The sequence below is a fragment of the Acinonyx jubatus genome, chromosome D3 (genome assembly GCF_027475565.1).
Source record: "Acinonyx jubatus isolate Ajub_Pintada_27869175 chromosome D3, VMU_Ajub_asm_v1.0, whole genome shotgun sequence".
Lineage (NCBI taxonomy): Eukaryota > Metazoa > Chordata > Mammalia > Carnivora > Felidae > Acinonyx > Acinonyx jubatus.
Genome location: NC_069392.1, coordinates 7,191,433 through 7,216,311, shown reverse-complemented (window position 1 = coordinate 7,216,311; position 24,879 = coordinate 7,191,433). Strand labels below are relative to the sequence as shown.

Sequence of the window (24,879 nt, the reverse complement as noted above, 5' to 3'; positions counted from 1 at the left end):
AAGATCAAATGTGTCTCCGTGTCGCGTTTTGGTAATTCTCGTGATATCGCAAACTTTTCCACCATTATTATATTTGTTATGGTGATCTGTGGTCATAACCCACTGAAAGCTCAGATGATGGCTAGCATTTTTTAGTAATATTTTTAAATTGAGAATTATGTATCTTTTTAGACACAATGCTATGGCGCACTGGAGAGACTACAGTACAGTGTAAACATAACTTTCATATGCACCAAGAAACCAAAAGATCCGTCCCCAGTCTCTCTCAGCATGCCTGGATTCTCTTGCTCTACAGTTCAACTACAAATGCTTCCCTGTTGGCTGAAATTCAAAAGTGTACAGTAAGACACAGAACAGTGCTTATGTATACTTATCTATGCAGACTTCTTTTTTATGGAGTTGCTGGTGTAGCAGAACTGTCTGCCTAACTAGACAAAAGTCCAGACATGATGTAAACAATCCGCCCTCTCCAGGAATAAATGTACCATTCACCTACCCTTTCTCAGTAAGGGCATACTCCTTGGAGACAAAGGCTGCTTCAAGTATTAAGTGAACTTACACAAAGGCGGATAATATACAATTATCCCCCACTTTCTATTTGCATACAAATGAAGCAATTGATGTTTTTAAGTCTTCTGCTAGATGCATTTTGGGAGCTGACCTAACTATGCTCTGAGCAAGCCAAGTACAGAGTCACGAGTGAATGCAGACACAGGAGACACAACTGAGTATCTGTTCATAGGACAAAAACCCCAGCCAAGGAGACCTGACCAGACTTGAATTGAATCCCATGAGCCAAAAACATTGAGAGGCAAGGTGGATTTCATTCTCTAAGGCAGATGAAGCTGACAACAGCTGGGGCTGGAAGGTATAAAGTAGTCTCCCTGGGATAACAAGTATTTGAAAAAGGACCTTCTAAACCAGGGATAGTTTTCTTTTTTGAGACCATTTTCCAAACACTGAAGGTCAAGGCCAAGTTGAATGCGTGAGAAGGAAATCTCTTAAATATGACCTCTTCTACACCTCACTCTGAAAGAGATTTATTATAGAATTTCTCTTTCACTCATAACATGCAATGAGCTGACAGAATTTCATTAATGAAACAAAGTGAGGAAAAAACATGTATGGTTACTAATGAACAACAGAAACCACACCCTGCCTCGGAAGGGACTGCTGACTGTGGTCCCCCGGCAGAGGGGAGACTTGTGCAAGGGCCACGAAGCCATCCATTTGGTCCCCTTCTTGGATTTAACTCTTCCAGGCGTTGGGACGGAGCAGGAGGGAGGCAGGGGACGCACGCCGATTTCCAGCCTCTCCACCAACACCCCACTCCTCCGCCCCACGGCTAACTAACCGCCTCCTGCAGGAGCAGCTGGTCTCCAAGACCATCGACGAGCTGCACCAGAAGAGGCTGAGGTACCGGACCAGGGACTGAAGCGGAGCCGTGTTTTGCCAGAGGCCGAGTGTGGAGCGGCGGCACACAAGTACGCGGGGGCAGTTACCGTGGAGATGGCGTCGGCAAATGCTGATGTCACGACTGCTCCGGGTGGGACCAGCTGGAGGCTGGGGCCCGTGATGGCCGGGGAAGAAAACTGAAGCCCCAGGTGGAGGCATCTGCCACGGAAACGTCTTGGAGTTTATAAGACGTGTGCTAAGCAAGTGTCTTGGAAAAGTGTCTAAGAAAATTCCCAGGAAGCTGCTCCGCAATCCTCATGCCCCTCAACGTAACAAGCCCTTGAGAAGTACGGGAGCCACAGGAGTTTAGCTGGTCAGACAGATGATACATAAGCTTTGATCTGGAGAAAGAAGTCCCTCCAGGCCTCTTGCTTTATCGAAGCGGAGGAAATGAAAGCAGAAAGCACAAGGAATCAACACTTGCCTTCACGATCAGATATGACGGAGGGGGTGACACCAAATACAACGTGCCAGGCTCTGCAGGAGAAAGAAATCTCAACTCTGAGACGAGACGAGCTCTTGCCTCCACACTCAGCCACTGCCCTGGGCATGACGGGAAAGATGGTACTATTCAATCAGGGGTGAGCCTTTCTACTTCTCGTTTTCACTTCCTCAGTCCCTGCCTTCTTATTTTAAGCACTGGCCCCCCATGTGCAGCTGCAGAAGACCATCCATCCCCACTGTCCTTCGCACGCTTCCAGAAGTCTCTAAGGAGGATCCTGAGCTTAGGACGTTAACAACTGGTGTTTCTTTTACCCAGGTTGATTCTCTTCTGGTCTTCTTTCTTCTGGAAATTAGAAACACAAAAGAGAAGCAGAGAGGAGGAAACCGTGTAATTTAAGAAGCTGACCCCGAAGTAAATTCTGTGTTCTTCCGTTTTTCTTCAGTGAGGTCTCCCTTCCTTGCGGCGGCCTCTCCAAACGAGCTTCCTCTGCAGTTCACTCGACTCTGGGCACCCTAGAAAGGTTTTTCCATTAGGGACTCGATCCAGCTGGCCCCATTCATTAGTTTGGTGGTGGCGATGACATATTCTGTGCCTCCATCTTCCAACTGGGAGAGAAATCGCAGGGCAGCAATTTCAGCAAAGGTTACACCCCCGAGGAAGAATATCAGAGTCACTCGGTTTTCTCCCGGTTGACCTAAAATGGAAACATTTCAGAATGAAGAATTATTTATTATGGGTGTTTCTCATCCCACCTCTTAAAAAAACGGCATCGTGTGTAAGGAGCAAAAAAAATGGTAACTGTAACTGGGTCTTGGTGCAGACAATTCCTTGGACACTCAGGAACTCGATCTGGATCTCACCGTTTTCTCTAACTATGGAGATCCTCAACTCAGAGGTTAAGAGCTGTCACTCCTGCGGGGAGGGCGGGTTCCAGTGCCCACACCCTCCACCAGCAACCAACGAGAGGTGCGCGGGACTCTGACTTCCGGGTACTTTACGGGGGGGGGGGGGGGGGGGGGGGGGGGGCAACCGCATAATCCACGAAAACCACACCGGCGGTGCGCAGTCGCAGATGCTGGCCACCGACTTACGTTTCTTTTGCAGTCCCGTGGGCAACGGCTGCCGCTCTTCGAAGTGGGGCCCTGGGAGTATGCGCAGAACTTCCTCGATACTTCGCCAGCCCGGCCGGGACAGCAGCTGGGCCAGCCGCACGCTGAGAGGGGCATAGCCGCTGTACACGTAGGATATGTCCGTGGGATTCTGTTAAATAATTAAAGGAAAAAAGCCTATAGAGACACAGAGTCACTGAACGGTGGCCTTACGGAGAACCCCGAAGTACGCGATTTGCCTGTGAGGGCAGAAACACAAAGCAAGGCCGGCCACGTCCTGCTCCAGTCCACCCCGGCTGGGCCCAATCCTTAGCTGCCAGAGGTTCGCTTCCCACTCAAATCTTGGAAACGCCACTCAAAGCATCTCTAGGTACTGGCCACGAAACGAGGTTACCTGGTCTGGCAAGAAACTTCTTGGAGGGTAAGCCGGCACTCTCTAGCTGAGTAACAACGAGCCCACCCCTTGAACCCGGCTGTCCCACTTTTAGGTATTTACCCTACAGAGGGGGCTTGTACCAGCACAGACCGAAGCGCAAACCGGTAAACTAACACCATGGGTGCTAGCAACAGACTGGAAACACCCTGAATTTCTAGCAGGAGAAATCTGGCAAGTCGTAAATTAAGGTTTATCTGCAAGACCGCTCTGCAACCATTAAAAAAAAAAAAAACTTACAAAAAAAGAATGAAGTAGATCACAGGATCTTCAAGACACAGTGGTAAGTGGTGGTTGGGGTGGGGAGGGGCAGATCAGAACAGTGAGGGAGGGGCGCCCGGGTAGCTCAGTCGGTTGAGCAATCGACCTCAGCTCAGGTCGTGATCTTACAGTTCATGACTTCGAGTCCCGTGGAGCCTGCTTCAGATCCTCTGTCTCCCTGTCTCTCTGCTCCTCCCTCACTCATGTGCTCTCTCTCTCTCTCTCTCAAAAACAAACATTAAAAAAAAAAAAAAAAAAAGAACAGTGAGAGAGTGGAACTAGCATAGTGTTTACACTGTACAACGTAGAAATCAAGAGTATCTATACTCCCGCTGGGGAAAGATAATCCAATTTTGCCACTGGAAGAGGAGGCTTTTTAATTATTAGCTTTTGTTGCAGGAGGCAGCCTGATAAAGTGCCTATGAAAGTCCAAAAACAGAAAATAAGAAAAAGAAATTTAGAAAGACTGGCATCAATAGTAAATGTAAAGCAAAGTGCACTCTGCTTTGAGGGTCAGTGGTAGAAAATACTATCTTATCTCATCTTATCTCATCTCATCTCATCTTATCTTATTTTTGAGACAGACAGAGAACAAGCAGGGAAGGGGCAGAGAGAGAGACACAGAATCTGAAGCGGGCTCCAGGCTCTAAGCTGCCAGCACAGAGCCCAATGCGGGGCTTGAACTCACAAACTGCGAGATCATGACGTGAGCCGAGTCGGACTCTTAACCGACGGAGTCACCCAGGCGCTCTGAAAATACTCATCATTTATGTTAAAATGTCAGTAGATACAGAAGACTCTTCCTGGAAGGATAGATTAAAAAAAAATGGTTACAGTGGTTCCTTCTGAGGGAAAACCTGGGTTAGGTGTGGAGGGAACCTGACTCCTCACTGTTCGTCTTACTTTTGTATTGGCCAACATTTTTACCACACGTGCTGAATATTCTCGATCCCTCTGCCCTCCTCGGTGCTCTGTGTCCAGGAGGCGAACCCGCAGGCTCTATACCAACGTGCTCTCGTGCCCGATTCGGGTTCGGCCAATGGGAGGCACCGGATGGAAACCTGGGGAGTGGGCAGCAGCATGGCGTCAGGGTTATTGCCCTGGCTTCCTCTGGCGACACTGCTGGAGGCTGGCTGTGTCCCTCGACCACAGGCCTCTCTCATCCCTCATCTTGTCAGGCGGCCTCTCCACACAGCTCTTTTCTCCAGGTTGTGGAACGGGTTTCTGCGACAGCTCCTTCTCCTTGCCCTCGGGCCCAGGCTGGCAAGGAATCGCCACTGACTCCTTTCACAGGTTCCCACCCTGCCCACATCTCCCGAAACTCTCCTCAAACCACCCAGTGTGAGAGCACCCTCTCCGCTCCCTGCTGGGATTCTGGGAGATGGAACACGCGAATGCATTACTTTCTCAAACACACTAGAAAACTGTTTCTAGAAAATGCATGGTGGATGTGTAAATCAAGTACCATATGTGGTCACAATAAACCGTTAACAATAGGTAAACTGAGTTGAAGTGGAGGGGTGTGTCTTACCTGTTCGTTTACATCATCCATCCAGAGGCGTAACGTTTTCCGGATCGTTGGGTAATTGTTTCTGCCCCCCGTCTGTGGTTTCAGCAGGCCAGCCTTCTCTAGGTTGTATAAGGTCAGTATGTGCTCATAGCCATACGTCTGCAAGAGAAGTCGTTTGGCATTGATGTCAGATCAGGAAAAGGGTTTCTGCCACTTTCTAAAAAGAGCACTTCCCACAAATCAATTCGGTTCGTACTTGAGGTCACGTTACCAAAGTCCGTGGGGGATGAGACCTGCCTACCCATTAAAATGAACCCAGCTCACTGTTTCGAAGAGGAATTTAAAGTTTTTCCTTTATTTTTTTTTTCAGTGTTTATTTTGAGGGGGAGGGGAGAGAGAGCATGAGCGGGAGAGGAGTGGGACAGAGAGAGGGAGACACAGAATCCAAAGCAGGCTCCAGGTTCTGAGCTGTCAGCACAGAGCCCAATGCAGGGCTTGAACCCACAAACTGTGACATCATGACCTGAGCTGAAGTCAGACGCTTAAGCGACTGAGCCACCGGGAGCCCCTAAAGATTTTACTTTAAAATCAGAATTTATAGACGCAACTTAAGTGAGCATCAAATAAATAAATAAATAAATAAATAAATAAATGTGTTATGTACTTTGCAATACACATCTTCCAATTTACAAATAAATTATGTATTTATATGAGATATAATTAGATATTAAAAAACAAGAACGAGGGACATCTACACATCCCGCCAAGAAAGATCTGGATATATTAAGGACAAAAACTATCACAATAGAACACTATGTACCGTAGGATTTTACTTCTGTTTTAGAAAAGATACAGTAGGTAATAGTAACAATGGTCAGTACTTACATACTTTCTGTGAGCAGGGGCGGCAGTAATCTGTTCTAAGAGCTTTGCATACATTAACTCAGTCATCTTTCTAATAAGCCAGTGAGGTAGGTGGTAGTATCGTCTCCATTTGATGGAGGAGTTTAAAGAACCGGCCCAAGGTTACACGGCTAATGAGCAGCAGAGCTGAGACATGGATCCAGCCAGTCTCGCCCCCAAGTCTGTGTACGTAAATATTCTTTGTACAAAAGTGCAAAGAAGAGTCTGGAAGCACGCAAACAAACTGTTGGTCCTATCCGGGGAGGCAGGTGGTGTGAGCGAGGGGCAGAAGGATCCCATTTGGCTCCAAGTACACCTTACCAGACTCTTATGTGATAAGAACGCGTGTATTATCTGTGTAATTTTTTTAAAAACAAAACAAGAGGGGCGCCTGGGTGGCTCCACTGGTTAGGCGTCCGACTTCAGCTCAGGTCATGATCTCATGGTTTGTGGGTTCGAGCCTCGCGTCGGGCTCTGCGCTGACAGCTGGGAGCCTGGAGCCTGTTTGGGATTCCGTGTCTCCTCTCTCTGCCCCTCCCCTGCTCACGCTCTGTCTCCCTTTGTCTCAAAAATAAATAAATATTAAAAAAATAAAAACGAACAATAAAAGACAAAACGAGAGAATAACAAAAAAAACTGAATGAGCGTTTAGTTTTAACAACAATGTATTTAATCGTGGATGGTAATAGCAAATAAACATTCCCTGAGACGTTTTCAAACAGAGGGCAGAATTTTTTAAAATAAAGGTGGCTTCTTCCTAATTATGAAGTAAAACAGGCTTACTCTAAATAAGTCTGCGAAGGAATTATTATCAGAATACTTGCAAAAAGGTCCCTTCCTGAATCAAATGCAGTCTGGTTAAGAGCATGGGCACCTGACCACAGTTCCCTGGGTTTTGGCACTGGCTCTGTCACTTACTGGCTGGGTGACCTTGGGCAAGCTATGTAACTACTCTGTGCCTGAGTGTCTTCATCCATAAAAGGGGGATGATAACAGCATCTAACACACAGGGCTGCAGTGAAGGTCAAACGAATGAATACAATAAAGCTCTTTGTTTTTTTTAATTTAAACATTTTTTAATGTTTATTTATTTTTGAGACAGAGAGAGACAGAGTACAAGCAGGGGAGGGGCAGAGAGAGAGGGAGACACAGAATCTGAAGGAGGCTCCACCTTCCGAGCTGTCAGCGCAGAGCCCGACACGGGGCTCAAACTCACGAACTGTGAGACCTGAGCCGAAGTCGGATGCTTAACCGGCTCGACTGAGCCACCCAGGAGCCCCAGTAGAGCTCTTTCAGTAGAGCCTGGCACACAGTAAATGCTCGATAAACATCAGGTGTCATTATGCGAACACAGTAAATAGTGATCAATACCAAGGACAACCCCTCTACCTGTTAGAAAATTTAAAAGACCGTGGAAACAATGTATCAAAATAGGAGCTTTAATTAAAAAGGCTTTCGTTTTTGTTTTAGTGGGCCTCACACCCAGCACAGAGTCCCACACAGGGCCCAAACTCACCACCCTGAGGATCAAGACCCGAACTGAGATCGAGAGTTGGGATGCTTAACCGACTGAGCCACCCAGGTGCTCGGAAGTATTTTTGGTATTCAAAATACCAAGAAGTATTTTTTTAAAAAGATGTTTCCTCCCTTGGTAAATGAGTAACTTAAAGCATACTGACCTGGAGAATTTCTCTTTTGTAATAATCCAAAACTTTTTGTTTGAGTCCACTGTTGCACACAGACTGGAGGCAAACCAGTCTTAACACCTTGATCAGTGGGTGCTTTTGGGCAATACAATCTTCGATGTAACTGTTGACCTGGAAACAAATATATACGTATGCATACCACCGTCCGCTTTGGGGACCTAAAGAACTTAATATTTACTATTATTTTTCAAAGTGGAGGATGCACTTAGTGATGCAAACGCCCGTCCACACACTGCAGACCACTTCCTGAGAGGCTGCGGGGAGGCTGGGGCATGTGTGACTGCATCTACTTCAATTATAACGGCGAATTATGGACCATACGGTCCGGAACTTTTCTAGAGAAAAGAGGAATTTCTGTGAATGAAATAATTTTAAATACATGAACAGAAGTGGATATTTAAAGGAATTAAATGACCCAATTCCCTCAGAAAGCAAATCTCTTAATTTATCTACTACAGGCCTTAAACACTGCTGATTTCAAGGGCTGGGTCTCCATCACTCCACGGACTGCAGAAAACACCTTGCACAGAGCAAAGTTAAGGAACTGCTACTTGGTGAAACCCAGATTTTCACATTCTGCACTCGCTCTCAAAAATACCTAGGCTAGGCATGGGAATCAAAGCAGCTGCTCTTCTAGCTATAATCTTACGTCCAACAAATCATCAATTATTTGCTAGTTGACTGTTCACATACCTTATCAGTGTCTATTCCAGACATAAACTCCTGCTCCACTGTTAGTTTATCAAAGAAGTCTTCAGAGGCTAAAATGTAATTAGCAAATTTGCAACTTAGATATTAAGTAAATGTTAATTTACTGGAACACTGTGTTTTTCTACACAGAAGATGATGAAGAAACGAGACGTGCAAAAAAAGCAAGCAAGCAAAAGATTCAAATTGTCATCGGAAGGGCGCCTGAGGGGCACAACTGCTTAAGCGTCCGACTTCAGCTCAGGTCATGATCTCATGGCTCGGGAGTTCGAGCCCCGCGGCGGGCTCTGTGCTGACAGCTCGGAGCCTGGAGCCTGCTTGGGATTCTGTGTCTCCCTCTCTCTCTGCCCCTCCCCCACTTGCTCTTTGTGTCTCTCTCTTTCTCTCAAAAATGAATAAACATCAAAAAAAAGTTTTTTTTTAATCGAATAAATTGTCATCTGAAAACAATCTTCTAAAAACATGGAAAATCCTACAACACGATCCTCCTAAATTACATCAAGACGTAGTTGACCGCTGTACCCCTTGGCGATCCTCAGGACTCAACACAGATCTCAAGAACTGTGCCCTAACAGGGAAAGCTAATCTCCCCAGCATTTCACTACCATCAGCAAATTCCACCAGTTTTAACTGATTTCAACGGACATGAAAACAAAAGACTGATTTTCTAATACCATGTTCTACTTCGGGTTCAAAGTACACTTCATAATACGGGGCACCCATGTTTTAGAAATAAACTCGTCTTTGGTTTAATATATCTCTTCTGAGTTCTTTCAAAATACTCAGCGTGTGAGCTCTCTACCCATTCTGCAGGAGATTTTCAAGGGAAAAACAAAAACAAATGTGGAAACGTCACATTGCTCTGATTAAATAACCCTTAGCAAGAGGGAAAACACTAGACTGAAAAAATAGAGCCTCATTATGGCGGCAAACTCTCAGTAGAGTTTTTTTTCTCTTATCACTCTTCCAAGTATTTTGCCTTAGGATTATAGTGTTTTAGTAACAGGAAAAAATGAGTTAACTACGAACGGAACACTTTTAACTATGAACGTGCACACACTTAATTAACGCTGCAAATAACATGTTAAAACGGAGCTGCCTTTCCCAAGGAGGCGTCACAGTGCCAATGACCCCGGTGTGCACAGGTCGGCCCCAGATGAAAACCTTCCCTCCACGGGATACTCACTGGTAACGTCTTTGATTAACTCTGCGATCGACGTGTGGTTTGCGAGCGAGCCTCTCGCTGCCTGCATGTGGGGCAGCTGGGACACGAACTGCTTGATCTCCCCGACCGTCTTGGCGTTGTGCCTTTCCTGAAATGGATGGAACAGCAGACCCATCGGGCAGGGAAGGTATTTTTTTTTTAATTTTTTTTTTTTTAACGTTTATTTATTTTTGAGACAGAGAGAGCATGAACAGGGGAGGGGCAGAGAGAGAGGGAGGCACAGAATCGGAAGCAGGCTCCAGGCTCCGAGCCATCAGCCCAGAGCCCGACGCGGGGCTCAAACTCGCGGACCACAAGATCGTGACCTGAGCCAAAGTCGGACGCTTAACTGACTGAGCCACCCAGGCGCCCCAGGGAAGGTAGTTTTAAAGCGCTCCGTTCTGCGTGTTGCTCAGAGGATGTTTCATTTATTATCGATGTGAAAGAAAGAAAGGGATACAAATAAAGCAGGCCAAACCCAGCTCCCACGTTACGAATGAAACAAAAAAGAGGAGTTCGTGGTGCCTGATGACGGTGTCCGTAGTTCAGAGAGCAAACATGTGAGGGTTTCTCCTCCTCTGCCCGGGCTCAGATCGTGCGTGGTATCTGCAGACACTGGAGTAACACTGGAGTATTCGTGGGGGACCCTATTAGGTTACCCACAAGCGCTTCGAGTAAAACACAGAAACGCTGTCAAGAGGGGAACGTAAGCAGCAAGAAGCGTCCTCTATAATAATAATAAAAAAACTCATTCTTACTGCTGGATCTCAACCTTGAATATCGTCCATGGAAAAGTGAACCTCGTTTAGTGATTTTTTTTTTTTTCAAAATGTAATCACTTAAACCAAAAGGAACTTCAGAAATATGAATATCAGGGGCGCTTGGGTGGCTGAGGTCACGATCTTGCGGTTTGGGAGTTCGAGCTCTGTGCTGGCAGCTCAGCCTCCTTCGGATTCTGTCTCCCTCTCTTTCTGCCCCTCCCCTGCTCGCACTCTCCCTCTCAAAATTAAAACATAAAAAATATATATATATATGACAATCAATTAATAAATATAATCCCTAAGAAAGATGAAATCTGATATATATTCGGTGGGAAATTCGTTTTCAAAAATTCTCCCAGTTTATGTTTCCAAAGTCTAAATATTCAGGGTTTAACATCTTCCTGAATTTCCATGTTTCCAAAATGAGCTCCCCCAAGAATAACTCAGTGGCCGGGCAAGAGGAAGCAGGAAGGTGATAATGAAACTGCCTCTCTCATTATCACCTCCCACATCTGCGGGGCTCCCCCGTCACCTACCCGCTGGCTTAAACTTCGAGCTTCCACCCCAAGCTGCAAGTTCTATTATAGGGGATCTTTTATTTATGGCCCAGCTGGCTCCATCTTGTGTGAGGTAGGAATCACGAAAAAGAAGAGGGTAAAGCAAATATTTACGACACAAGTCTGTGAACTGCACACCCAGCTCCTGCCACCCTGCAAAAAAGGAGCGGGCTCAAAACCTTCTGTTGTGGGTCTGGGAACGAGTTCTAAAAGAAGGCCTGTGGGGCCCCCAGGACCAAACGCACAGCTCCTTAGGAGAGAAATGTGCAATGACGCTGTCGCCCTGCTTCACGGCGGAGGCAGGGAGGAGGGTGTCTCTCTGGGGCTCTGCCCCTCTTCCTGGGAGAGGCAGTCTAGCCCGTGACCTTGGGCGCAGCAAGACAGCCAGACCGCCTCACCTCAAACGCTGCGGAGATCACCTTTGCTTTCTTGCTAAGTACTGAGCCCACCGCGTTGAAGTTTTTGTCTCGGATCTCAGCGTATAGCTCCTCTGCAGAATTCAGCTGAAGCTTCTTGGCTTCCGTGGGAAGGTCCTTCCCGCCATCGCCCTGTTTCTTAGGTACAAATTTCTCCGGAGGTAACTTCACATAACCTGAGCCACAATGGAAGGAGACAAGCACCTGGGTGAATTTACCGGCAGAACCGATCAAGTGCCCAGGCTCAAAACAGAAGTCTCCAGCTCAGGAGAGAAGGAAGCCCTTGGCTTTAGGGAAAATGGCGTATGGCACAGAGGTTTCAGTTTTTCCCATATCAAGGTATACTTTGGTCACAAATAAATCAATCAGGATTATTACTAAACGTTTCTAAAATTTTAAATGCTGACAGAAACAAGCATCATGTGGGCCAAAGTGACCTCTGACCTAATAATCTGTCACACCCAACTGCTAGCCGGCCTCCCCAGTCTTCCATCTGGTGTCCCCAACCTCGACTACCTGCCCTTCCCTGGATATACCCGACAGCAATCTCCCCTGTAGCGTCCCTGCATTTATGACATGGTGTGCCCCACGCTGTGCCCTCTCCGCAAACCCAGGGCAAATGCCGCCTCTCCGACAAGCTTTCCTGAACAACTGCCAGCCGGGAGGGTCTACAATCTCCGAACTGCAACGCCACCTGAATCTAACCCATGGCCACAGCTCACGGGGATAAGCACAGTCCTGCACACAAAGCACCTGGCCAGCCCTTGTGGCACCGACGACAGCAGTTTTTGCTTGGACTTTGTCTGAAAGTCGAAAGTCAGTATTTTTATTTTCTCAAATATCTTCTGATTTACATGCAAAGACAGCATCTCAAAAAAAAGGAGAAACCTTCTGGATGTCTATATCCAGTGACCTGTTAGTAAACACAGATGTCGCTTTACTTACTGTTCTGAATGCCATAAATTTCATCAATGAGTCCCTCATACGTAAGCTGCGTGGCAAGAGGCGTTAATAAATCCACGTTTCGATCAAGCAGCAAGAGATTATCAAAAACAGGGAATATTGAATTTTGGCTTCCTGTAAACTCTCTCTTCATCCTGATCATCATATTGGCCACTTGCTGGAAATCAAACATTGGGTCAGATGGGACTTTCCTGGGAATTAGCTGATTTTCAAATTTAGCTCAAGACAGAGAAGAGCGTCTGCTGTTGGCCACCCACTCGAACACGTACATGTACCCCAACACCGGCCACTACTCAACGAGGCATGAGCTCAGACACAGTCTGTTCTCGTTATTCATGGTACTTTTGGAGAGTCACCGTGACCACTGACTTAGCAAATACTGAGCCACTGCTCTGAGGGGAAATACGGGGTTAAGTTCCCGTGAGCCTCTGGTGACATTTTTATCAACTCATCAATGTGTGTTTCTATTTAAAGACACCTTATTTAATATATACTGTTGATTCACCAACAATGAACTCATAGCCAACAGCACTGTAACTCATGCCCGAAGGGAGCTTAGCCAACATAGGTATTTTCTCCGTACGGCACACCAGAACCTTCCTGAGCTTGGGAACACCAGACAGTGCTTTAGGACTACCTGTGGGGCCATGTGAAACAGTGAGATCACCAATAAAAAGCACAAAAGTGCAAGAAATATGGCGTTAAGTAGCACATGGCACTATATAGTGCCTGTTTATAGTCCAAGAGATGAAACAAGAAGGCAGAGCATCACTTTACTGGATGTCAGCTGGGAACAGGCACATTGGACAACTCAAATTTTTTGCTGCCCTGGACCTGTCCACAAAACACCGTGACTATCGGTCTGGGGGGTTACGAGTACATTTCAGCAACTAGGTGAATTCACAAACAGGACTGGCTGTACTTATTTGTAAACAGCTTGCTATCACTCCCCTTTTGGGTAGCAGGGCACCCCTTCCTTCACCCCAGAAACACATGCCACTTCTTACCCTGGCACACTCTCCTTTCCCAAAGATCTGGGGGATTGTCCCGTACAGAGCCTGCAGGGTCATCAGCCCCTTGGCTGCATGGTAGAGGCTGGTCTGGTCACTCTCCAGGTAGCATTCCTGTGGTGGGGGGGAGAAGGGTGGTTACTGCCAGGCCACAGTCATAGGGTGCTTGCCAGCACCCGCCTCTGTCTGGTACTGGGGTTTTCCACTCATTTCCCGCTTTGCCTGGAAAGGGGGGTGTGCAAGACCGTTTTGTCAAGCTGCTCTTTGGAAGTCTAGAGCACAAGGCCAACAGCGGTGCTATGGAGACGCAGCTGTGGAAGCAACTGGCAGAGCCTTCTGGAAGAAAAGTGTTCGTCGAGCACACCAGGTGTACTTTACGAGCTCGTCAGTAAACTGATTAACAAAGACTTACAAGGGGAATGGGTTCTCCCACTCACGGTGGGGAGTGTAGACCCTGGCAGGACATTCTGGGAAGGCCCTATGCTAATACCCATAAAGGCACATACTCTTTGACCCCTGGAGCCCCAGAGGACCACACGACAGGGTACTTAGCCGTTTTGACAAACACGAGGTTTTCACATATGCTGCCAACAAACAAAGGTCCTAACATCTTGAGAAGTGAAAACGGGTGGCTGAAGAATCTTTAGATTATGATCTCATTTTTAGAAAATACATTTTATGACATAAAATATACAAGGTCTATTTTGTAAAGGCCAATAAAATGCACACAAGACCAGCTGGGAAGTAAGAGGGAAAACACTCAGATCTGATCCTCATCGGGGGGTGGGGCACGGTTCTAGACTCAGGCAGCCTTGATCTGGGCCCCAGCCGGGCCACTTCCCAGCTGCTCCCTGGGCCGGTGAGACAACCTCTGCGTGCCTCAGCTTACCCATCAGTAGAAGGGAATATCGTCCACAAAGCATAAGGAGTGAGAAGAAAATGCATGTAAAACATTTAACCCCAGCACTTAAAGTCTACAGTAAGTGCTTAATAAATGTTAGTTTTGGGGGCGCCTGGGTGGCTCAGTCGGTTAGGCATCCGACTTCGGCTCAGGTCATGATCTCGCGGTCCGTGAGTTCGAGCCCCGCATCGGGCTCTGTGCTGACAGCTCGGAGCCTGGAGCCTGCTTCACATTCTGTGTCTCCCTCTCTCTCTGACCCTCCCCCATTCATGCTGTCTCTCCCTGTCTCAAAAATAAATAAACGTTAAAAAAAAAAAAAATTAAAAAAAAAAATAAATAAATGTTAGTTTTTATCATTTGGAATTGTTTGGACTTTCCCCCCCCCACAAATATCACCCATTCATAAGTCAAAATGGTACACAGCACCAGACACCTGCCCTCCACCCACCCACCCAATGTGTCTCTAGCCTCCAAAGCCAGGAGGGAAAGGACACCAGAGGAATCAGGGAAGACAGAGTAGAGCACTAGTGCACTCCCCCCCGGGGAGGGAGGAGGGCTGTCCCCCAAAGACACTGATGAGTGTGTGGTCACTACTGGAAGCAGTGAAGGATGATGGCTCTTCCAGGTCTGGGGTATTTTAACACTGCAGTGAACGGGCCAGGCCAAGATCAAGAATGTCTGGAGACACTTTCTGGCAAAATTGCTTAGAACTCCTGATTGGAGCGGAAGTGAGATCAAAATTCAAGGAAGAAAAAATTAGGGAACATCTCCCAAATAGCATTCGTATTTTTAATTTAAAAAGTTTTACCACTACAGGTATTTCTTTTATGAGTCTCTTTTCTTTTTAATATTCATTTATTTTGAGAGAGAGAGAGAGCGCGCATGCGTGCACGTGCACACGAGTGCATCGGCAGAGGGAGGTGAAGAGGGAGGGAGAAGAATCCTAAATAGGCTCCACACTGCTAGCATGGAGACTGATGCAGGGCTCAAACCCACAAACCACAAGATCAAAACCTGAGCTGAAATCAAGAGTTGGATGCTTAACCAGCTGAGTCGCCCAGGTGCCCCCACAAGTGTATCTTTAAAAAAAGATTTAAACGTTAACAACGGAGTGCCTGAGTGGCTCAGCCGGTTAAGCGTCTGACTCTTGATTTCAGGTCACGTCACGATCTCAGGGTTGTGAGACTGAGCTCCACATCGGGCTCTGAGCTGGGCACGGAGCCTGCTTAAGATTCTCTCTCTCCACCTCTCTCTGTCTCCTGGGGCGTGCATGCGCACACTCACTCTCTCTCAAAAATAAGTACACACATACATACGTACATACATACATACATACATACATAAATAAATAAATAAAAGTTAACAGATATTAATCTTGAATTTTTTGCTCTAAAATAATTGGTGATGGGGTGATTATTTGTGTTAAATGTCCTAACTCTACTGTGAGTTTGTGGAATTTCAAGCCAGGAGGACATCTGGAGAGGGACAAATGTTAGTATCATTAACATTTCAATACACATATTCTTTGACCTCCAAATCCCACATACCTACAGTGTTTACAAAGGAGACAGATTTATAGACACTGATTTGTATGTGTACATACAAAGGCCACAATACGTTAAGCACTGTTCTTGAGTGCTGTGAACGGGCCAGACCCAGTCAACCGGCTGACCTCTGATTCCCACATTTCACACAGTACAATGATGGAGAAGGTTACAATCACATCCCCAAAGCACAGAAAGATCTCCATGTGCCTTTTGATGCCAAAAACCAGTAAATTATGCTCACTACTTAAAATCACATAAATACGTAAAAATTACATCAACTCCATCCGAAATCAGGGTTGAGGGGCACCTGAGTGGCTCAGTTAAGTATCAGACTTCGGCTCAGGTCATGATCTCACAGTCTGTGAGTTCGAGCCCTGCATCAGTCTCTGTACTGACGGTTCAGAGCCTGGAGCCTGCTTCGGATTCTGTGTCTCCCTCTCTCTCTCTCTCTCTGATCCTCCCCCGCTCATGCTCTGTCTCTCTTTCTCTCTCTCAAAAATAAATAAACGTTAAAAAAAAAAAAAAAAAGAAATCGGGGTTGCATTTAGCATTAGGTGGAACTTGAGGCTTTACCATCCAGGCAAAATCGTTGATTTCTAAACAGAATCTGAGGTGAACGTACAAAACCAAGAGCTTGAAATGTGCAGCAGAAAATAATTGTCCTTTTTTTTGCAAATCACCAGAAACACAAAGAGGAAATCTCTCCTCTGGGCAAGTTTCCTCATGCCAGGACGAGTCTTCCTCAGCTGCTACCAACTCCCATTAATTACACAGATGTGAATTAATTACATGTGGGCACAGCATTACAGATACATGAGGGTGCAGATACAGCAGAATGGCAGTGCTGGAATCCAAGTGATGGGTATGTGGGTGTTTCCTGTAGAACGCTTTCAACTTTTCTGTATGTCTGAGGTTCTTCACACAAAATGTTGGGGGGAGGGGGAATCTGTACGGTCCTTGGATGAGATTCAGTATATAAGCAAAACATCAGGGAATGTGGCAAAAAAGGAGCCAAGAAGGTCTCTTCGTTATTCAAATTAATCAGTGCGGCCAAATGAAATCTACTGCCCCAAGTAAACTCTTTTTAGGCGATGATCACTGTAACAACGCACTGGGGGAGAAAAAGTTCCAAACAATTTTTTGTACAACACCAGCGGTTCTAAAAAGTTCTAGTGTCCAGACCAGCAGCATCACAAGCCCATGAATCTAGGAAGGAAATATGGGCAAATGTGACTCCGCTGAAAAACACACATGGCAAAAACTACCACAAGCAAAATTAAAAGACAAATGTCAAAGGAGAGTAAAGCACAGTTAAAGCCTACAGCTTCGGGGCAGACGTGTACAGGACTATTCACTATAGCACCACCTCCAAAAGCACAAGGTCAGAAACACCGAAATGTCCTTCAGAAGGAGACTGGTTTGATAAATCATGATACCTCCAAACAATGGAACACTATGCAACTTCAAATAAAAATACAGAAGCAAACGGGGCGTCTGGGTGGGTCAGTCAGTTAAGTGGCCGACTTTGGCTCAGGTCATGATCTCGCGGTTTGAGTTCGAGCCCTGCATCAGGCTCTGTGCTGACAGCTCAGAACCTGGATCCTGCTTTGGATTTTGTGTCTCCCTCTCTCTCTGCCCCTCCCCTGCTCACACTTTGTCTCTCTCTCTCAAAAAAATAAACATTAAAAAAAAATTAAAAATACAGAAGCATTTTCATGTATGGTATAAATTAACCTTGAGATACATTACTAAGAGAATAAAGCAAGATACCAAACTTACATAGGATATGACACCATTTGTATAAAAGTGAGGAGGGTATTTTACATATACTATAAGCTGCAGTTATGTAAAGCATCTCTGAAAAAAGAAAAGAATTAGTAATCGTGATTGCTTCTGGGAGGGATTTGGCAGCTTGAGAACAGGGAGGCTTATTTTTCACTCTGTACTGTTTCTTACTCAAAGAAATGTATCACTGTGCAAGGATAATGTTTTCAAACTCTTTCAAATCATTTTATTAAATGTAAAGTAATACTCCTTTTTTTTAAAGTTTGTTTTGAGAGAGAGAGAGAAAAAGAGAGAGAGAGAGAGAACGCACACGGGAGGGACAGAGAGAGAGAATCCCAAGCAGCGCCCACACCATCAGCATGGAGCTCGATGCAGGGTTTGAACCCACAAACTGTGAGATCATAACCTGAGGCAAAACCAAGAGTCGGGCCTTACCCACTGAGCCACCCAGGCGCCCCAGATAAGGTAACATTCTTATGAGAGAAAATGTTCTTTGAAATAAAGATGGTAAATAAAACAAATACATAAAATTACATTTGCAAGAAAACTCTCAGAACTGGAGAAGGCGTGCACATTCACTATAAACACATGCTGAAAATACTCAGTGGAGAAAACCATTGCTGGAACAACGGGCTGCCCGTTCGGAAAAAGTTAAACAAGCCCCTACCTCACACCACACACTCCATAAAACACACAATTCAAACTAGCTTAAAAACCTGAATATAAAAAGCAAAACTTCAAGACTTTCCAAGGAAAATATACGATTTTCTATATCTTCAGGGTGGAAAAGGATTTATTAACACTCAAGAGCACAAGCTAATGGGGCGCCTGGGTGGCTCAGTCAGTTGAGCGTCCGATTTCGGCTCAGGTCACAATCTCATCACTCTGTGAGTTGGAGCTCCATGTCGGGCTCTGTGCTGACAGCTCAGAGCCTGGAGCCTGCTTTGGATTCTGTGTCTCCCTCTCTCTCGACCCCTCCCCCACTCACATTCTATCTCTCCTTCTCTCTCAAAAATAATAAACAAACATTAAAAAAAAAGCACAAGCTAAAAGAAAAGTGATATATTTAACTACTTTAACTTGGAAGACTCACATCTCTCACTTTCAAAGCTTACTACAAAGCCACAGTAATCAAGACAGTATGGTACTGACATAAAGACAGACATATTGATTAAGGCAAAGAACCGAGACACCAGAAATAAACACTTACACTTATGGACAACCGATTTTCAACAAGGGTACCAAGACAATTCAATGAGGAAAATACCATCACCTTCCAGCAAACGGTGCGGGAACACATGCACAGCCACACGCAAATGAATGACGTTGGATCCCTACTTCACATCAGAAAAAAAATGAACTCAAAATAGGTCAAAGCCCTAAATGTAAGACTAAAACCATAAAATTCTTTGAAGAAAACCCGTTACCCCGGGTTAGGCAATGACTTCTTAGATGGGACATCAAAGGCATAAGCAACAAGAAGGAAAAAACAGATAAACTGAACTTCAAAATTAAAAATTGTCAGGAAGGGCGCCTGGGTGGCTCACTCGACTCTTGATCGCGGCTCAGGTCTTGACCTCAGGGTTGTGAGTTCAAGCCCCATAATGGGCTCCATGCTGGGCGTGAAGCTTACTTAGAAACATTTTTTGTGGTGGGAAAAAAAAAATTGTGTGTGTGTTTTGAAGGACCCCACTTTTACCAAGTGAAAAAAAACCTCACAGAATGGGAGAAAATGTTTGCAAATCTGGTATCTGATAAAAAAGGACTTGCATCCAGAACATACTAAGAATTCTTACAACTCTTCTAATGAAAAGATACAATATCCCAATTTTAAAAATGTGTCAGGGAGCGAATAGACATTTCTTTAAAGGAAGACATACCGATGGCCAATCAGCACACGAAAAGATGATCAGCATCACTGGTTGCTATGGAAATGTACATCAAAACCACAATGAGATAATGTTTCACACTCACCAGGATGGCAAGCCAAAAACACAGACGATGGTAGGTTGGTGAGGATATAAAACTGGAACCCTCATCTACCTCTGGCTGGAGCAGAAAATGGTGCAGTCACTGTGGATCCCCCAAACGTTAAACACAGAGTTTTATCATATGACCCGGCAATTCTACTTCTAGGTATGTCTAACAGAAATGAAAACACGTGCACATACAATACCCTGTATTAACGTTTGCAGCATCGTGATGGCCGACAAGTGAAAAATCATGATCTGTCCACTCTAGATGAACGGTAAACACAGTGTGGGAGATCATTACAAAGGAACACTATTTGGCAATCAAAAGGAAGGGAGCTGACACCTGTTACAACGTGGATGAGCCTGGAGAACATGAGGCTAAGAAAGAGGCCAGACACAAAGGACCACACATATATGACTTCATTAATAAGAAATCTCCAGAACAGGCAAATCCATACAGATGGCACAAGACTAGGGACTACCAGTAGCTTGGGGGAGAGAGAGTGACTGCTAATGGGCAGAGGGTTTCTTTATGGGATGATAAAAATGTTCCAACATTAGACAGTGGTGATGGTTGCACAACTCTGTGAACATACTGAAAACTGATGAACTGCACACTTTATTTTTGAGAGAGAGAGAAAGAGAGTGCATGAGCAGGGAAGAGGGGTCGAGAGAGAGAGAGAGAGAGAGAGAGAGAGAGAGAGAGAGAGAGAATCCCAAGCAGGCTCCTCACTGTCAGCACAGAGCCCGACTTGTGGCTCAGTCTCACCAACCATGAGATCATGACCTGAGCTGAAACCAAGAGTCGGACACTCAACCGATGGAGCCACCCCGACGCCCCTGAACTGTACCTTTAAAAGGGTAAATTTTATGGTACGTGAATTTTGTCTCAATAGAGCTGTGATAAAAAAATTAAGCACAGGGGCACCTGAGTGTCTCAACTGGTTAAGCGTCTGACTCTTGACATCGGCTCAGGTCACGATCTCACGGTTCATGGGATCGAGCCCCACATCGGGCTCTGCACTGACAGCTCGGAGTCTGCTTGGGATTCTCCCTCTCCCTCTCTCTCTGCCCCTCCCCTGTACATGCAGGCATGTGCGTGCCTCTCTTTCAAAGTAAACTTAAAAAAAAAATAAAAATAAAAAAAATAATAAAGTCTGAAATTAAATGTCAAACTTACTTTGAATGCACCCTCTGATTCCATGGATAAGAGATCCCCATCAAATGGAATGAGGTCTAGGCTGTACTCCTCCCTATGAATAAAGGATCCCAAAACACCCAGGTCTTTCAACCTCTGTTCACACAGTAAACTTCGTCGTGGAACAAACAAGATGTGGAAATCCCTTGCTGGGCCACGTTTGTCTTCACTGCAAGAGAAGTAACACTTGTTAGCTTGCATGTGCCTTCGAGTCGTAGGCTATTTCATCTATTTTATTCCTGGAGCCTGGCCTGTTGCTTGGCACACAGCAGGCGCTAAATAAATGGGCATCGGATAAACGCACTCAAACTGCTGCACAGTTGGCTCTCTCTCTCTCTTTTTTTTCCCTGAGAGGAAAGAGGCGTTGATTCACAGCCAGTGTTTTGTGAAGCATTTTCTAGCTTTCTCTTAAACCATTTATGGGGCATTAAGCTCTCACGTTTACTGAAACAGGATGTCCGTGCCTTACTGAAAACCGATGGTTCTTTAACCAAACCAACGCGGTGACACAGTCTTACGGAAAAATGAAAGATCACTCTTGACTTCCACCTCTAGTCTCCTTGACAGTGGGCCTCCCAAAATAGCCCATATGCTTTTAAGATTTTAAGGGCCTTTTCAATCAACTGTACCACAGAGTGCAAACTGGGCTAAGAACTTCCTTTATAGATTGGATGCTACGTTAAATTTTAATCGGCTCATACTTATTTTGCTTATGAAATTCGAGCACACTATATACAGTGTATTGAAAGATGACCATTAGAGATTTTGTAGTTTTAATCAGGGTCCTTCCCACCGATAATAGGTCCAAATTTTTAGTTGTCCTGTAAACGGGGTTATATGATGACCCCCTTCTCCAACTGTCTGAACAAGTTCATGGGAGCTTCCCATTCCCCTCTAACGTTCTTTCACGCCTGCCCAGTTTTCTAAAAGACCACCTTCCGATTCACTGCCAAGACAAGGAGGTTGCAAGGAAGAGTTCGGTATGTTAAAACCCTGAGAAGGATCAACCTCTTTTGGTCCAAACAGAAGCTCTGGGAGATACCTGAGCACATTTTCAGCAATTATATCCATCAACTCTAGCCTGGGTCTGACAAAAAAAATAATATTCTTGACATCAGCTGCTGGCAAACGACTTCCTTTAAGTGTGAACATTTTCTCCACTTCATGTTCCTAAGAAAACACATACACAAAAGGTTAACAAAAACCCTGTACTTAACCTATCATATCCAGATTCAGTCATCATAAACACTCCCAGCCAAAAGTGCATAATGCTTCATCAGCAAAATTGAGATTCCCCAAAGCCAGATGTATAAAGGACAAAGTTTCAGGATTAAGTCACTGCTATTGCATCTGAATTCAAATGACTCACATGATGACCTGTCAATGACACCAGGTGATGGTCACATAGCACAATGCTAGTAATTCCTCTAGAATTAGGATCAGTATAAAATCACTGGCCAATGGCCACTGTATAAAAAATGTTAGACATGCATCAGCACCAGTGTCTATAAAGACCAAAGAACTCTGCAAGTCAATTACTCAGGAAAAATGTAAAATCCTATTACTACTAAAGTACAGAATTATTAATCCCCAAACAAAACCCAAATAGCTCATTTACCTTCAGTAGTGAATACTGTGCAATCAGGCCAAATGGTCCTGTGAGGTACTCATCCCAAACTATTGCCTGTAGGAGGGGAGAAACTTTCTCTTGTTAGGGCTAATATCAGGAATTTCAACAATATCAACAGAAAACAGCAGTCAGAAGACGTAGTAGAAATATTTGCTTCGAACTGAATTAGCAAAAATTTTAACTGGCTCTAATCATATTCGTATCTTACAGGTCTAAAGAAAAACAGGATCTGGACAAGGATGTTACTGTTGCCACGGGAAAGTTAAGACATAACCACCATCCTCAAACAGGAAGAAGGAACTGTAGTTTGTCGTGTATTTGTGTCATGGTATTAACGAGTAGATTGAACCAGATGGAAACTGCCAATGGCAATAGTTCAGTCTAGCATTTTACACGGAAATGTCACATAATCCAATTATATAAAATTAAAACCTTGGATGTAGGTATTACGAATCTTATTTTGACAGAAGAGGAAAGTTTTAAAGGGTTTGGGAAGTTTAAGTAACATGTCCAGGGCCACGTAAGGACTTTGGACCTTACATATAGTATAAGGGGACTAGAACCCCAGTCTAGAACTCAGCTGACAACTCATGGGTCATTGTTCTGGGCTCCCATGAACATTATTACTGCTAATCTCCAGTGTCATTTCTTCTTCTTCCCTTATGTATTTATTTTGAGGGACAGAGACAGAGCATAAGTGGGGGAGGGGCAGACAGAGAGGGAGACACAGAATCCAAAGCAGGCTCCAAGCTGTCAGCACAGACCCCTATTAGCAGGGCTCGAACCCACAAACCATGAGATCATGACCTGAGCTGAAGTGGGAGGCTTAACCGACTGAGCCACCCAGGCACCCCTCTTCTTCCCTTTTTTAACTGAAATTTTTACTGAGATAAGTGTAGATTAACTTTTATTTGTAAGAAATATTACAGAGAGAGCCCTTGCATGCTCTGCCCAGTTTCCCCCAATGGTAACAGTTTGCAAAACCACAGCACAATATTACACCCACAATAGTGCCATTGATCCAATCCGTGATTGTATTCAGATTTCAGTATCATTTCTTGAGCCTGAACTGGGCACCTAGGGCTTAGCCTGCCTTTTTCTCTCAATGGCTGCTAGCACCCACTCCATCTCTTGAAGTTCTGTTCTTCCTAAAACCGATTCCTGAGATTCCCCAGTTTTCCTTTCCTTTCCGGAGTTGTATTGCCAGTTACTTAGGGTGACAAATAAACCCTAAGGAGAGAGGAGAAAGATGACACCACTTAGACGAAATCCTATTAAGTCCTTGATCTACAATTTCTCAGTCGTGAGCTGGGTGGTAGTAAACGTCTAACAGGAGAAACAAACCCTAGAAAAGTCACGTTAAAACCGCAAATAACTACAACCTCTTTCATAATACGTGTGAGCAGCAGGTTCTAAGATGCTAGTGCTACACAGGCTTTTAAAGGTACGACATGCATGATCGCTCTAAGGCATGTTCACTGGCCCATAGACATCCTTGGGCCGGGCCCGCCCCATTCGTCCTGTTCCCAGGGGGCACCAGAACTTCCCCTCTGGATCTGAGGGCCACCTGACATAAATAAGGTTCACGATGGCCTGGGACACCACAGTGGCTTACTCTGCTGCAACAAAGCAATCGCGATGCCACGCCGACTCCTGCCGTGTGCCCCAGCCCCACCGGCAGACCCCTCTCCCCCGCGCATTGGTCCTGCCCGCTCCCCTCCTCGGAAGCCCCAGGGACCTCGTGCACCAGGAGCTCAGGCAATCGGGCACCGGATTGGGCCAGGAGGGACGGGGGGCTGGAAAGCAGTGTCGCCGCCTCCCATCGCTCACCTTGCTTCCCGCGCACTTGTCCAGGAACTCTCGCAGCTCGCGACGCACCGCCTCGCGCAGCACGTTCAGGTTCACTCGTCCGTAGGACAGGTGCGCCGCCATCTTGCTTCCCCCTAGGCGCAGCCCACGAACGCAGTCACGTGACGGCGCGTTCACGTGACCAGGACGGCTGACCGCCCCCTCCCCCCACTTCCCCAGCCAACCCGGAAGCTGAGGTGGGCCTGAGCCTACCGTCTTTGCTGAATCAGGCGCCCGCTGCTTTCCCTCTGCTGCATCGGTTCCGAAGTTCCCCAAGACCCCCGGCCCCACCGAGACCCTGCCTCAGTCCAGGAGTCGTTGGACGCTGAGAATTGAGTTGAGAGACGGGGACTGGGTCCTACTTCTTCCGCTTAAAAATCGCGACTTGCTTCGTAGCAGCAAGCGTACCCGCTATCATGGAAATCTTTTAAATTATAGGAGTCAGAAAGCCCTTCGCTTTGCTCTTTTAGTTTGTAGGCTAAATTTTACCCAAGACAACGGCTGCGACAAACTTGTCTGTTTAGCTCTTGCCAGTAGATTCACTGCATTGTATTTC

The 24,879-nt window shown here is 45.7% G+C and overlaps 1 protein-coding gene across 3 annotated transcripts; it reads right to left on the bottom strand.

Moving 5' to 3' along the window:
* Nucleotides 1–1,024: 1,024 nt before the first annotated feature.
* Nucleotides 1,025–24,460, bottom strand: VPS33A (VPS33A core subunit of CORVET and HOPS complexes). 3 transcript variants are annotated; one of them, XM_027044327.2, is made up of 13 exons: nucleotides 24,306–24,459; nucleotides 22,464–22,529; nucleotides 21,888–22,015; nucleotides 20,828–21,014; nucleotides 13,439–13,555; nucleotides 12,414–12,588; nucleotides 11,451–11,644; nucleotides 9,717–9,843; nucleotides 8,516–8,583; nucleotides 7,796–7,933; nucleotides 5,235–5,372; nucleotides 2,992–3,160; nucleotides 1,025–2,594 (listed from the first exon to the last, which is right to left on the bottom strand). In XM_027044327.2, the coding sequence occupies exons 1-13, from the start codon at nucleotides 24,405–24,407 to the stop codon at nucleotides 2,413–2,415; spliced, it is 1,791 nt and encodes a 596-aa protein (XP_026900128.1). In that variant the 5' UTR covers nucleotides 24,408–24,459; the 3' UTR covers nucleotides 1,025–2,412. The 3 variants fall into 3 exon arrangements, with proteins under 3 accessions (XP_026900128.1, XP_026900129.1, XP_053062632.1); XM_027044328.2 differs by lacking the exon at nucleotides 1,025–2,594 and having other exon boundaries at nucleotides 3,070–3,186; nucleotides 24,306–24,460; XM_053206657.1 differs by lacking the exons at nucleotides 1,025–2,594; nucleotides 2,992–3,160 and adding an exon at nucleotides 4,299–4,764 and having other exon boundaries at nucleotides 24,306–24,460.
* Nucleotides 24,461–24,879: the final 419 nt, after the last annotated feature.

Bases quoted from the DNA above. Each gene is read 5' to 3' on its own strand.
- VPS33A (XM_027044327.2), bottom strand. From the start codon at position 24,407: ATGGCGGCGCACCTGTCCTACGGACGAGTGAACCTGAACGTGCTGCGC. The intron at 12,589-13,438 runs GTAAGAAGTGGC...TTTGATTTCCAG, and splicing joins GGAAAGGAGAGTGTGCCAGG to CAAGTGGCCAATATGATGAT. The intron at 7,934-8,515 runs GTATGTGAACAG...ATTTGTTTCCAG, and splicing joins CTGGAATAGACACTGATAAG to GTCAACAGTTACATCGAAGA.